General features: G+C 36.4%; 1 protein-coding gene across 1 annotated transcript in view; it reads right to left on the bottom strand.

Annotated features, from left to right (window-relative positions):
- KYNU (kynureninase) overlaps nucleotides 1-14,867 on the bottom strand; it is a 111,532-nt gene that overhangs the window by 95,201 nt on the left and 1,464 nt on the right. The window contains exon 2 of the mRNA XM_007086408.3: nucleotides 8,674-8,856. Coding sequence (XP_007086470.1) covers nucleotides 8,674-8,842 — 169 coding nt within the window. The 5' untranslated portion in view covers nucleotides 8,843-8,856. The remainder of the gene's footprint in view (nucleotides 1-8,673; nucleotides 8,857-14,867) is intronic.

Genomic DNA, 14,867 nt, shown 5'->3' with positions numbered 1-14,867 from the left:
TTGCTGATTGTATTATAATCATTAATGGAAAGCATAGGGATTCAAGCTGTGTTTGTTTCATTCGTGTTTTGATTATTTGGAACCCTGGTAATACCGATAAGATTGTAAGCAGATGATATGAATTTATTGGATAAGAACTATCTAATTGTAAAATTGTCTCAGTCTAAATGCTTGTGGTACTAATATGACTGGGTTCGGGTTGTTATAGTTGTTGGCAGTACTGAATCCAATCTTGGCAATTTGGAATACTGCTGAACTGAAATTGATGCTTAAGTCTATAAGTCTCTGAGACGATAGTCCTCTGAGGAACTAGATCAAAATTTTATCAATAAACAAATAATCTCCAGATGAAAACCAATGGGGGGCCAAGACTGATCCCTCTTATTACATGACACCTAGGGTACTGCATCTCAATATTCCCAAGGACCAGTTCTGGTTCTGGTCATCAGAATGAAAAACTAGCTTGCTCAGGGTGCCTGGGTGGCGCAGTTTGTTGAGCTTTGGACTTCTGCTCAGGTCATGATCTCATGGTTCATGGGTTCCAGTCCCACAACCGGCTCTGTGCTGACAGCTTGGAGCATGGAACCTGCTTCAGATTCTGTTATCTCCCTCTCTCTCTCTGCCCCTCCCCCACTCACTCTCTGCCTTTCTAAAATAAAATAAAATAAAATAAAAAAAACATTAAAAAAACTAGTTTGCTAACATAATCTTCAAAAAAGTTTTAGAATAAATGTTTTTTCCTCAAAGTATAGTTTAGATTTAATATGGTTTTGTTTCTTGTACCACAGAAAAATACTTCTGGCCTTCTATATTTTAGAAAAATCTAAGACACAATTTGACATGGGAAAGTACATCCTGACACACTGAATGTAAGTAAAATACATTGAGTAGCATTTTAGAATCTGAGGAGTTTGAAAAATAAATGATAGTAAGTATACTGGGGAAGAAAACCAGAATTTGAAATGCCACCAAATTGGCATTGACTTTCTCATTTTCTTTCTACTTCTGAGGAATCTCTCAGGGTTTGCTTTCAAAGAGAGCCAGAAACTCCAAGTTTTGTAGTGAGTGTGAACTATAAGAACTCCAAGAGAAGCCCACTATCCCTATTTCTGAAGAGTTACAAAGAGAATCACTAAGGGCCAGAGAGACAGAGAGAGTGAGAGTGGTAGAAATCTTGTTGGTGAAAGGGCGGGCCTATGCCGGCCGACTCCATCTTGTTCTGTGTTCTTCACCTTGACTACACCTCCTCCCCTTGAGTAACCACCCCCCCCCTCACCTGCCTAACAGGACTCGGACCCTTCCCCAGCCAATCGGCTGAGGCCATAGCCATTACCTCACCAACTGCCCCTAGGCCCCAATAAAACGTTTGTCCTTTTGAAACTCGCTCTCTCCCTCATATCTCACCGCTGCGTCGGTGCAGGTAGGGGATTGAGCTCGAGCTAGCTCGAATAAAGGCTCTTTTGCTTTTGCATCGGACTCGGCTCCCTGGTGGTCTTTGGGGATCACGAATTCTGGGCATAACATTGGCTTTTCTCTTTTTTCTTTCATTTATTTCTGTTCTCTTCCACAGTAACCACTAGTCAATTCTGTGAGAGTGGCAGCAGTTATAATAACAGTAGTTGCACAGGAACCCAAATCACTGAGAAAGGAAACCCTTCCCTCTAACTACAGGAAGGATGGTTCTAAGAATGTGGGATAACTCTAGTTGTTTTGTTTTCTCCCTGTCCTCTTGTTTCTGGTGCCCAGAAGCAAGCATAGTCATATGCATAACAAAAAGGATCAATTAAAATGCCCATTTTCTAGCCAGAGGAAAATGAAGATGGACCCTGGGAAGCAAGAAATTGTTAGGCCTATTGAAAAGAGAGAGCTTAAGAAAATGATCATATACCTTTGTACATGAACTTTTGAGCGCACCCATGTACTGTGCCTGAATGGATCTAAGTCTAAGTGATTCAACAAAATTTGAGAATTGAACCTAGATTCTCAATTGGTGTTTGAGTGTCATATATACAGGAAAGATCCAAATAATACTGCAAAGTCTTTGAAAACTGAATTACCATTGGAACTACCATCCACAGAAGGTGAGTAGGAACTTGCAAACAACTTATCTGAGTAGATTGCTTGCTAAAGTAAACCAAAGGAAATGAACAATATCAACATTCTTGATAGGATTTAAAATGACAAAGACTTATAGGGTAATACCAAAATGTCTAGAACACAATATAAATTTACTCAACACAAGATGAACCAGAACCGTCTCAACATACCTTAATGGAAAAGAAAATCAATGGACATCAAACCCAAAACAACCCAGATATTGGAATTATCAGACAAAGACCATAAGGTAGCTATTATAACTATAGTCCAAGATGTAAGGGAAAGCACTTTTGAAATGAATATAAAAAAAATAAAAAGTTTCAGCAGAGAAGTAAAATATTTTAAAAAGAAACAAACTGAAACTTTAGAACTGCAAAATACAATAAACTAAATTTTTGAGAAATTCCAAAATGGACTCGAGAGCAGAATGAACATGACAAAGGAGAGAGTCCTTGAACTTGTAGACAGATCAAAGAAATTATCCAATTTGTACATCAGAGGGGGGAAAAAAAGAAATTGTAAGAAAATGATTACAATCTCAAGAATATGTAAGCCAGTACCAAAAGGTATAATATTTGTATTATTGGAATATCAGAAGAAAAGGAAGAAGAATGGGATGCAAAAATGTTTTAAGAAATAATGGTTAAAAATTCCTCAAATTGGTCAAAAATTTAAACTTGCATACTTAAAAATCTCAGTGAACTCCAAGGAGGATAAACTCAAATAAATGCATGCCCCAAAGAGGTTAGAGGTTAGAATAAGAGACTCTTAAAAACTGAGAACAAACTGAGGGTTGATGGGGGGTGGGAGGGAGGGGAAGGTAGGTGATGGGTATTGAAGAGGGCATCTTTTGGGATGAGCACTGGGTGTTGTATGGAAACCAATTTGACAATAAATTTCATATATTAAAAACAAAAACAAAAACAAAAAACAAATAAATGCATGCCCAGACACATATAATCAAACTGCTGATAATTTAAGACAAAGAAAAATCTTTAAAGCAACCACAGACATCGGTCCTATGTCTATTGGGGACCGATAATTCTAATGATGACAATTTCTCATCAAATAACATGGAGGACAGAAACCAATGGACCAAAATTTTTAAGAAGTGACTGAAAGAAAATAATTGTCAGCACAGAATTCTATGTCTGGCAAAAATATTCTTCAGAAATGGAGGCATAATAAAGACATTTTCAGGGGAAGGAAAATGAGGAAAAACCTTTGGTTGTAGATCTGTCTAAAAGAAATACTAAGGGAAGTTCTTTTGGGTAAGAAGAAATAATACTAGAGGGAAGTTTGGATGTTAGGAATGAAAGAAGAGCAACATAAGTAGTAGGTATCTAGGTAAATGTAAAAGACTCTTCTTTAATATTTTTAAATACACATGATATACAGTTATACATATTGAAAAGAAAAAATGAAAACGGTATCTGTTTGGGTTTTCAGAGTTTGTAGATGTAATATATATAACAACTATGACATAAAGAGATGAGAAAGAGAGCTAATTATATAATTTTAATTTTCTACATCCTATTGGAAGTGATAAAATATTGTTTCTAAATCAAGTAATGAGTTTAAATAGATATTTAATATATATTAATAACTATTAATTAATATATTATATATAATGTATATTTTATATTATATATTTTTAATCTCTAGAGCAACCAGTAAATCAAACCAACAAAAACTACACAAAAAGATATAATACAAAACTTAATATGTTACTTAATGTGATACCAAAAAAATATAGATATCATCAAAGCAAAGGCAAGAAAGGGGGAAAGAAATAAAGGAAACTTGACACAAAACAAATAATAAAATGGTAGATCTAAATCTACACCTGTCAATAATTACATTACACATAAAGAGTCTGAATATGCCAATGAAAATTCATTGCCAGAGTGAATTTAAAAAGAGACCCAACTCTGTTCTATCTATAAGTAGACAGTCTATTTTTCAATTGCAATGATATGGGTAGGTGGAAAAAGATATGCTAAGGAAACACTGATCAAAATGAACCTAGATTAGTATATTAATATCAGACAAGGAAGACTACAGAGTAAAGAAATTACCAGGGATAAAGTAGAACATTACATAATGATAATGTATCAATTCAATAAGATATAACAATCTCAAATGTGAATGCATCTAATAAAAGAGTTATTTCTCCCAGTTAACAGTTTATTCATTGAATAATTAACTCAGGTTTGTTCAATCAGTATTTAAAATATTTCTTGAATCTCTTCCCTTTTTTCACCTCCAATGCATTTACTTTGATTTCTATAGTTCCTTTTGGATTTCTGAAAAAATATTCTACATCATTTCCTTAATTCTACTTTTGCCTTCTTCAATATGAGTCTGCAGTCTTGATGAAATGAAATTAGTAACATTAATATACAATTTTGTGGTTCCAAGCTTAAACATTTTCCACAGCTATGAATAAACTCAGCAGAAATTCAAACATTACTGGGCAGTTGAAAGAAAGAAAGAAAGAAAGAAAGAAAGAAAGAAAGAAAGAAAGAAAGATCCACATGCGAACACACACACACACACACACGCACGCAAATTTTCTAATTCTTCAGCAACTATGCTTTCTCTTGCTTGTGTGTTTACAAATGCTGTTATTTCTGAGGGATAAGACCTCACTGGCCACCTCCACCTTAGGGTCTGCCTAGAGGACTCCCATTCATACAAAGAGAAATAACATAGCCCTTGCTTTCAGGGAACAATTAGTCTAATACAAAAGGAAAGACAAAATTACAAGTAGGTCCATGGGGTGCCTCGGTGGCTCAGCCGGTAAAGCATCCGACTCTTGGTTTCCCCTCAGGTCATGATCTTGTGGTTGGTGAGTTCGAGCCCTGCATCGGGCTCTGTGCTGACAGCTCAGAGCCTGGACCATGCTTAGGATTTTGTGTCTCCCTCTCTCTCTGCCCCTCCCCTGCTCATGCTCTGATTCTCTCTCTCTCTCTCTGGTAAAAATAAATAAACATTTACAAAATTTTTTAAAAAGATTACAAGTCCACAAAATTGCATAATGCAAGTGCAATGAGAAATTCAAAATGTCTACGAAATCAAATTTTTAACTAAGAAATATTCTTACTTTTTTTCTTATAGAAATTAGATATATAAATCATTAGAATCCTATAGTCATAAATATAGCTGGATAAAACCTTTATTTAACATGTTAGCTACTATTAAATAAAGGATTATACTTTATGCTAAAAAGCATACTTTCCCATATTTCATTCACTGATACCTCATACTTGTCACTAACTTCTGAGCCTAACAATAGTTGAACTGAAGAGGCTCTATTATATTACATGGAACCCCTGGAGACAAACTCAAGCATGGCAGTTTTCTATGCCAATTGTATCTAACAGGATAATATCACAAAGTCATAGTAATGGTAGATCTTGTTTGGAGAGCATTCAATTTAACTTATTAAAGTTGAATGACAATTTTCTCATCTTTCCTGAACATATGATAAAATTGAAAGAGGGGAATATTTGAGGATGAAAGAAACAGTGATAGGAATACCATTGAAATAACTTTCTAGGTCCAAGACGGAGCTGCTTCTGCCCAGGATGATACATCAGCATGGAAACTTAGGTGACTTTCCTAGTCCCTATTAATGTTCTGCTTGATCAGAAAGTCAGTACTTACTGTCAGCCAATCCTAATGCCAAGCCAACTCTGGACTCTATACTTATTTCCTTATTCCTTCTTGCCCCAAACAAGTTTTACTATGTGGCCCCACCAAATCAGACATTTTCTATTTTTCTCTTCCTTGTTCTTTATTCTTTGTCCTATAAAAGCTTCCTGCCTCCCACCCCATTTTGCAGTTCCCTGGACCCTAGGGAATGGAAATTGTGAGTTTCAGGAAGTGTTAAATAAAGTCTGTATCATCTAAATTGTCTTCGTTATCATTTTTAAGCAACTCTTTGTGTAAAACTACTCTCAAACACAAGTTACTTACAAGGGCATTGTCTGATTTAATGATCTATATAGAGCAAAATAGTAACAGGTTTGGTAGATTACTGGCCACTTGGAGCTGGGGATGTAAAAAGGGAGTAAAGACTCAGGTTGTGGTGATGATCATCAAACTATAAGCACCTATTGAACTATGCACTTAAAAACATTTTTTTAATGTTTATTTACTTTTTGAGAGAGAGAATGAGAGAGAGAGAGAGACAGAAGCAAGGGAGGGGCAGAGAGAGAGAGGGAGACACAGAATCTGAAGCAGGCTCCAGGCTTTGAGCTGTCAGCATATAGAGACTGATGTGGGACTTGAACCCATGGACCATGAGATCATGACCTGAGCCAAAGGCAGACACTTAACCAACTGAACCACCCAGGTGCCCCAAATTGTGCACTTAAAATACTAAATGATATAAGTCAGACAAAGAAAGAAAATATTGTATGATATCACTGATATGAAGAATTGAATGAATGAATGAATGAATAAATGAATGAATGAATGAATAAATAAATAAATAAATAAATAAATAAATAAATAAAAAAAAATAAATATAAATGAACTGATAGATACAGAGACAGATTGGTGGTGGTTGCCAAAGGCGTCAGGTGTGGGGTAGGCAAAATAGGTAAAAACACTCAAAAGGTACCAACTCTCAGTTATAAGATAAGCAAATCCTGGGGGTATCTTGCAGAGCATAAAACAAAGTGGATTCTATGGTATATAAATTCCAACTCAATAGAGTAGTTTCTTTTTTAAGTAAGCTCTATGCCCAACATGAAGCTTGAGCTCATGACCCTGAGATCAAAAGTCCCAAGCTCTACTGACTGAGCCAGTCAGGTTCCCTTAGAGTAATCTTCGAAAAAGTAATAGCTTTGAGTCAAGACAACTGGAGAAGGAGTCCCAAAATTTGGAATCCATTTCTGGTTATATCGTCCAGCTACATGGACTAGGCAAATTCATTTAAAATTCCTTACAGGGGTGCCTGGGTGGCCTAGTCGGTTAACCATCTGACTTCAGCTCAGGTCATGATCTCATGGTTCGTGAGTTGGAGACCCTCATTGGGCTCTGTGCGGATAGCTGAGAGCCTGCCTCAGATCGCTGTCTCCCTCTCTCTCTGTCTTACCCCCCTCCACGCTGCTCACACTCTCTCTCTCTCAAAAATAAATAAACATTAAAAAAAAAATTTAATTTAAAACTCCTTAGAACAAGTTGTTAATATAACTAAGACTTAAAAAATTAAAATCAATTGAAAAATAAAATATCTAGAAGCAATAAACTTTATACATGAAGAAAAAATTACAACTTTTTAAGAAAAGCAAATGGCCAAGGAGTTTATACAAATATCAAACACTGTTCCAAGATTTGCAAATTCAAACAAGGAAGGAACAATTTTTGATTATCAAATAAGCAAAGATGTCCATGACACAAGTGCTTTTGTTTCTGGAGGAAATACAAATGTAAATGTGGAAGTCATTTTGGTACTTTGATAGGTAGGTCATAAAAACTTTGTCTTGTATCTCTGAAAAACCAATATATGAAAATACAATAAAAAGAAGAGTTGGGATCTTATGGAACTATCCAGTATCCTCTCAGCGATTCAGGAACAATTATGTATCAAACAGGAATAATTTAGAGAGATTTAGACACGTCTTTCCAATATTTATGTCTTGCATGCCTTCCTTGCTTGCTTTCTTCCTTTTTCTTGGTGCATATGTTTGTGCATGAGTGTGTGTGTGCATGCATGTGTGCATGTGTTATTTTGGGGGTATGGTCTTTAGAACAACATTGAACATTAAGTGCAACATCAGCTAAGTAAAAATAATTTTGACCCTTTTCTCTAACAATGTCTCAAAAACCATCTAGGAAAAGGAAAATAAAACCTATATTTATTTTGACAAATCTTTTTTCATTGATGTAAAATGGAGCAAAGTCAAATATTTTAAAAATTTCATATTTTTATACTTGTGCTACCTATTTTTTTAAAATAGGACATCCCCAAACCAAGAACAGAATCAGCTTACCATATTATTTAAAAGAAAAAAAAATGCAATATGTATTTCTTAGTCACTGATTGTTTCCTTATTTTTGGTAATTCTTATACATGCCATCTTTACTCACAGCATACAAAGATGGTTATTCACATAATATCTTCTTAATATGCCCAAATCACAAAATAATATTTCCTCTAAGAGAAATATCATGCTATCATTAACTAGGTGCCACAAATAAGAGATATTCTAATACTGTATTGAAAAGAAATTGTTTTGAGCTCTAAGTGCTTAGAGAACAAGTGAATGCGTCTGCCTATAATTTTCAATCAGTCACTCTATTGTTCAGAGAAATAGATGACAGTATAAAAACGCTGCAAGTATTTTATTCAGAAGAAGAAAAGGAACATAAAGAATCTGAGGCTAAGGTTGGCTGACAGGCTGATTTAGTAGCACCAGGAACTTTCTGTTTTTCAGACATAATTACAATGGCTCTATTATGTAAGAGAACAACGATTTCAAAGGTTTATGATAAACTCATGTAGTAGCAAAAATAAATTAATAAATTAATTAAGAAAAATAGAATTCTTTTCAGTGTTCTTACCTGCAGGTAGATCCTGCATTTTGGGGATATGAAAATTCTCTCTGAAGTGCCTCAGCTTATCTTCCTTATCAAGGTGGAGGGCAACCCTCTCATCTGTCAGGTGACATCTAAGTTCAGATGCGATGCGTTGAAGTGTGTCAGCTGGTAACTCAAGAGGTGAAGCCTCCATTATAAGTTGTTTCTCTAAAAGTGAAGAAAAATAATTAAAAATAATTTAGCCACCACCATTTTTTTTCTGTAGAAAATGAGCCTTTTAGGTAAAGAATGTTGTGTCTTTCCTTTTTTAAAAAATTTTTAATGTTTATTTATTTTAATTTTTTTAATGTTTATTTTTGACAGAGAAAGAGACAGAGCATGAGCAGGGAAGGGGCAGAAAGAGGGGGAGACACAGAATCCGAAACAGGCTCCAGGCTTTGAGCTATCAGCACAGAGCCCAACGTGGGGCTCAAACTCACAAACTGTGAGATCATGACCTGAGCCCAAGTCGGACGCTCAACCGACTGAGCCACCCAGGCACCCCTAATGTTGATTTATTTTTGAGAGAGAGAGAGAGACAGACAGACAGAGCATGAGCAGGGGAGAGGCATAGAGAGAGGGAGACACAGAATCCAAAGGAGGCTCCAGGCTCTGAATGGTCAGCACAGAGCCCAATTGTGGGGCTCAAACCCACAAACCATGAGATCATGACTGGAGCCGAAGTCGGATGCTTAACCAACTGAGCCACCCAGGCACCCCATCTTTTTTTTTCTTTTAAGTTTATTTCTTTTGAGAGAGACAGAGAGAGTGTGAGCAGGGGTCGGGCAGAGAGGGAGAGAGAGAATCCCAGGCAGGTCCCAAGCACGGTCAGCATGCAGAGCCCCATGCTGGGCTCAAACTCATAAAACCACAAAACCGTGAGATCATGACCTGAGCAGAAATCAAGAGTCAGTCACTTAACCGTCTGAGCCACCCAGGCATCCCAAGAATCTTGTCTTAAATACGATTCTCATTTTTCCAACCTTAGAATAACTTTATTAACCAAACAGCATTAAACCTCATGCTTGAGTTTTTCTCATGTATGAAATAAAGAAAATGATAATAACTTACGGATGTTGAAAGGAATAAATTAGGTAATGGTGGTCAGGACAGAGTATGCTCTCAATAAATGTTAGCTCTTTCCATTTTTATTTTCTGGATAATGGTCCAAATTAGTGGCTTTCAAACATACATAATTTTATCACCTTTTCCTCTAGATGTCTTACTGCGGTAACAGTAAAGATGCTTTTGTGGGGCAACAAGGTGGCTCAGTCGGTTAAGCAATGGACTCTTGATTAGGAGTCAGGTCATGATCTCATGGTTGGTAAGACTAAGCCCTGCATTGGGCTTTGTGCTGGCAGCTCAGAGCCTGTTTGGGATTCTCTCTCTCCTTCTCTCTCTCTGTCCCTCCCCTGCACACAGTGTCTCCTTCTCTCTCAAAATAAATAAATAGACATTAAAAAAAATTTTGTTTTACCTTTTTAAAATATTTACTTATTTGTGAGAGAAAGAGAGACAGAGCATGAGTTAAGGGGGAAGGGCAGAGAAAGATGGAGACACAGAACCCAAAGCAGGCTCCAGGCTCCGAGTTGTCAGCACAGTGCCCGACATGGGGCTCAAACTCACAAACTGTAGGATCATGACCCGAGCCAAAGTCAGACACTCAACTGACTGAGCCACCCAGGTGCCCCTTGGATCATAATTTTAAAATTAGGGACATATATACAATAAAATCTTAACAAAGTCTTTATTGTGAATGAAAAAGGTAAGTTTACCTTAAGAAATGTTGACTTTTGCCATAGGAAGACCAAAGAGCTGTTTCTGCTGCCATAATGAGAAACTTTTCTCTCACAACTATATGTTCCATCTTAGAATGAAACAGGGCCCTGTGGTATTTTGTAAAACTATATCCTGCTCTATGTAACCATCATTTAAATATCGCACAATTTTGGAAAAAAAGCTCAATTTTCTGGAAAGGAAAAAATAACAGTGGAAATTTAACTACGTATTCTTAAACTTTACCCAAGTTTTCTTTATATTTATTTATCCATATTTCACAAAGTTTTAGTTTTTTTTGAAATTGAGCAACTATGGTATTAGAGAAAAAAACATTTTCTCAGGCTAGCTTGATTTACAAATTTATACTTTTGTGGCTCACGTATACATTCCTCCATTTATTTACTTTCCAACAAGTACTTGTTGAATACCAGCCATGTAGTTCCAAGCACTGATAGAATAACAGTGTAAAAGATGGTGTATAAGTAATTAATTAGTGGACAATGAAAAAAAATAATTTTAAAAAATGTAATTTGAGATCGTTTCAACAGCTACGAGTAAACAGAACAGAGTAATGGGATAGAGAGTCACTGGGGTATGGAATGGCTTCTCAGGGAGAGGGTCAGGTAAGTGCATCTCTCTGAGGCAGGGACATATGTGCATATGTGGAACATTTTATGGAGTCAAACATGTGAGGACCAAGAACCAGAGAAGATGACAACAAGTACACAGATCCTGTGGTGGAGATGGTCTTGGCCTGTTCAGCTAATGCACTAAGGGAGGTAATCAGAAGGAGAGACTATAAGATAAAGGAGACAGAGGCAGAGGCAGAAGTTAATTATGAAGAACTTTGAAGCTAGAAAGGAGTTTGGGTATTTTTCTAAGTTTAATGGGAAATTGTCAGAGAATCTTGAGTAGGAAAATGACATGATATAATTTTGCATGAAATAAAAATCACTTTTTCTGCTCTCTGATGAATTAGAAGAGTTGAAAAAGAGAAGCAAATTAAGGCTATTTTAGTAGTTCAGAGAAAAAGTGATGGTGGATTAAATGTGAAAAAGAGAAAAATAGAGAAAAGTGTGAATTCATTATATATTTTGGAGGAAAAGCAAATAGATTTTCTCTGGTGTGGGATCTGAGCAAATATGTTGGAAGTGGTGAAATAAGAAATACCCGGGGAAGAAAAATTTTGAGAAGGAAAATCAAAGTTCTATGTAGGACACATAAAGTTTAAGGTAGAAATATCAAACTGGCCATTGGATGTTGTGTTCTATAGCTTAGAAGAAAATTAGATCACAAGATATAAGCTTGATATTTTTCAACTCATAGACTATACTTAAAGCCTAGAAATCCTAAGAACTAACTAAAACTAACAGAGAGGAAGCTCTCAAATCTCAATTCAATCATCTGTCTTTAATTCATCACCTTTACTTCTCCCACCCCAACCAACACACCCAGTATTAGGCAATAAACAGTTGCATGTCTGAATATTGTACAATGCCAGTAAAACAAGCATACTTCTTATTCTCTAAACTTAAATTCTTCTGCTTGTTTATTTGAGCTCTTCTTTTGTCAATTGCCAGTGGTCTCCTTGATGAGCTGTTCTGTATATTCTCAAAGAAAGATACTGATCTTGATCTGAATATGTTTTTAGCTTTGATGCCAATAATGATTACCAATTGCTCCAATCCATGCTTGTACAAAAGTCAATGATTTCAACATTGGTGTTGATTGTTCTTTCAGTATGTGACCATACTAAATTATTGTCTTTTTCATGAAATTTTCTATGTGATTTTTCATGTCATTCTCATGTCATTCCCTTTGCCTAAAATGTCCTATTTCCCTTTATACACATTCACATCCTAGTCACCTTCAAAGCCCTAGCTCAAATGTTACTTTTTTTATCCTATAAGTCCTCAGCTAAAAGTAAGTTTTCCTCCTCTGGATATCTGTAACACTTAGAAGCACATCCTAATTGATAAATAATGCATCTTGTCAGATACTATATTTATTTAGATGCATATATGTTTGGGAAAGCTTAAACAAGTTGCCGTGCCTACAACTTGATTTTGCGTGGGTTCCTACCTATTACCTTCTGATGAAATAACCTGCCTTTTGAATGGAGATGACTGTGCCTCTACCACTTGACAGTATCAACTGCTTGGTCACACTTGATTAGACCCCTAATGGACACGACCCACTTGAGACAATCACCTGTTGTGTCAATGACCTGCAAGAGACTTGTGAATGCCTTAGCCAAACAGTCATTCATGATTGTGTTTAGCTGAGCATCGAATCAAATTCTTTCAGGAATCATAGCTATGACATACAGTCATTTATTCGGTTAGAAACAGGAGCAAAAACTTTAAAAAATCATAGAAAGCAATGATAAAATGGTTGGGTGTAGGAGTCTTGTCATGAGTGACTCATTTTTTCAAAGTTAAACAGAGCCACTGGTTGCTAAAGCATGAAGTGATTTCAGCAGCAAGTAAGAATCAAGTTAATTATGCAACAGCAGGTGATGGAATAGCTATGTCTCCTGAAAGGTCCAGGAAAAACCAGTCTGGAGAGTCACTGAATCCTTCCATGCAGCAAATTATGTGTAAGGCCTGGAAGGCCACCTACTTGGCTGTTCTGAGAATCCCACGAGCTATTTTCTGCCTATCAAGGGTGTCTTTACTATAAACCTATTACTTACAGTGGCTTGATTGAGTTGCTAGTCTACACTACTGAACTGTATTCTACCTAGGGGCCTGAATCTTGTTCATCTTTGCATCCATTCCATTCCTGAGCAGTGGCTTTTAGATAGAGAGTTCCCCTAAAACGACAGTTGAACAAAAATGCACAAAATAGCTTGAATTATTTCACATGATTAATGACTGTTCACAGAAGATACCATTCTTATTACAATCACATGGAAATTAAAAACATTTTCAATGAGACTAAGAATCAAGAGAGCTTGTCTTACATTTAAGAATGTCTTTGGAGAGTCAGCACTCTTTTATTTTTATTTATTTTAAATTTTTTTTGATTTTTTTTTTTGAGAGACAGAGAGACTGAGCATGAGTGGGGGAGGGGCAGAGAGAGAAGGAGACACAGAATCTAAAGCAGGCTCCAGGCTCTGAGCTGTCATCACAGAGTCCCACACAGGGTTCAAACTCACGAGCTGTGAGGCCATGACCTGAGCCGAAGTCGGATGCTTAACCGACTGAGCCACCCAGGTTCCGTAAGTCAACACTTTGATGGTTCATTGGAGTTGACTGTAAACTCTAACTGGGTTACCTAAATAAACTGACAGATTAGTTTGCTACCATTATATTCCCAGTAAAATCCAACTTTCTTTGTTTAAAACAAAAAAGATATTCATATTCATTCATTAGCTAGTTTATATTTGTTTCTTATTTAATCCTTGTAACAATCCTGAGGGATCAGAATAACTCTCCCATTTCCAGACCAAACTCTGGAATCAATAGAGAAGAAAGAAAAAGGTATGAGGATAAGAGAGTTCACTGTTTGGGACTGTACTTCACTTGAGGAACTTAGTCAGTCGTGCTTATCTTTGGGATGGCATGCAGGTAGAATGTACAGAGCAGGATTCCTGACCCTCTAAATTTATTTTTCCTTTCATCTTGTTTTATGACTTTTAAAAAATGTTTCTTTCGCTCATTCTTTTTTCCCCCCTTCATTATTTTTTTCAGCTTTGTACTCAGTCTGCAAAATACTGCAGGCAATGAATCTATCTACTCTTTTTAATCAGTCCTTCCAGTCCAGTCCCAGCCAGGCAGAGGTTAAAGCAGCTGGTTCCTCTTCTGGGCCTGTCACAGCCCAAATGTCACAACCCCACCTGCACCGACAGTGAGATACCTGCTGGCAAAATAATCTTTCTGGGAGAACACACCTGGTCTCACCCTGCCAACAGGCACAGCCACCACCAGAAGCTAATACAGTCCTCAGTGCCCACAATACCACAGTGCCCTCACTCCAAAGAAGCAGTTTATTAACTCATAACAGTTGCTGCTTCATTCTGCACTCATCCTGCCATCTAAGACAATTAGTGCTTCACAAGCCATAATTTTATGCCTTGTGTAGGTTTATCATTTTCAAATAAACTAACATGCCCTTATTGTGAAATAAAAAAATTCAATCCAACTTAAAAACCCCAAATTGTATATGTCACATTTTAAATAATGATGTTATTAAGAAAGTGGAGATGTATATGCATTTGGTCTTGGGCAAGTCACCTAACTTTTCTGTTCTGCAATGCTATATAAAACTAATTTAAGTTCTACTTTCTTCAGAAGATCATGATTAAGAGTGAATGAAATTAAGTAGGTAAATTTCTTTATAAAGAGATAAAAGATGTGCTCATGGTATCTTTAAGTATTAATACCCTGTGATGAAAA

This window comes from Panthera tigris, chromosome C1 (assembly GCF_018350195.1).
Source record: "Panthera tigris isolate Pti1 chromosome C1, P.tigris_Pti1_mat1.1, whole genome shotgun sequence".
Taxonomy (NCBI): domain Eukaryota; kingdom Metazoa; phylum Chordata; class Mammalia; order Carnivora; family Felidae; genus Panthera; species Panthera tigris.
The sequence above is the reverse complement of the archived record's forward strand: the minus strand, read 5'-3'. Positions and strand labels throughout refer to the sequence as shown.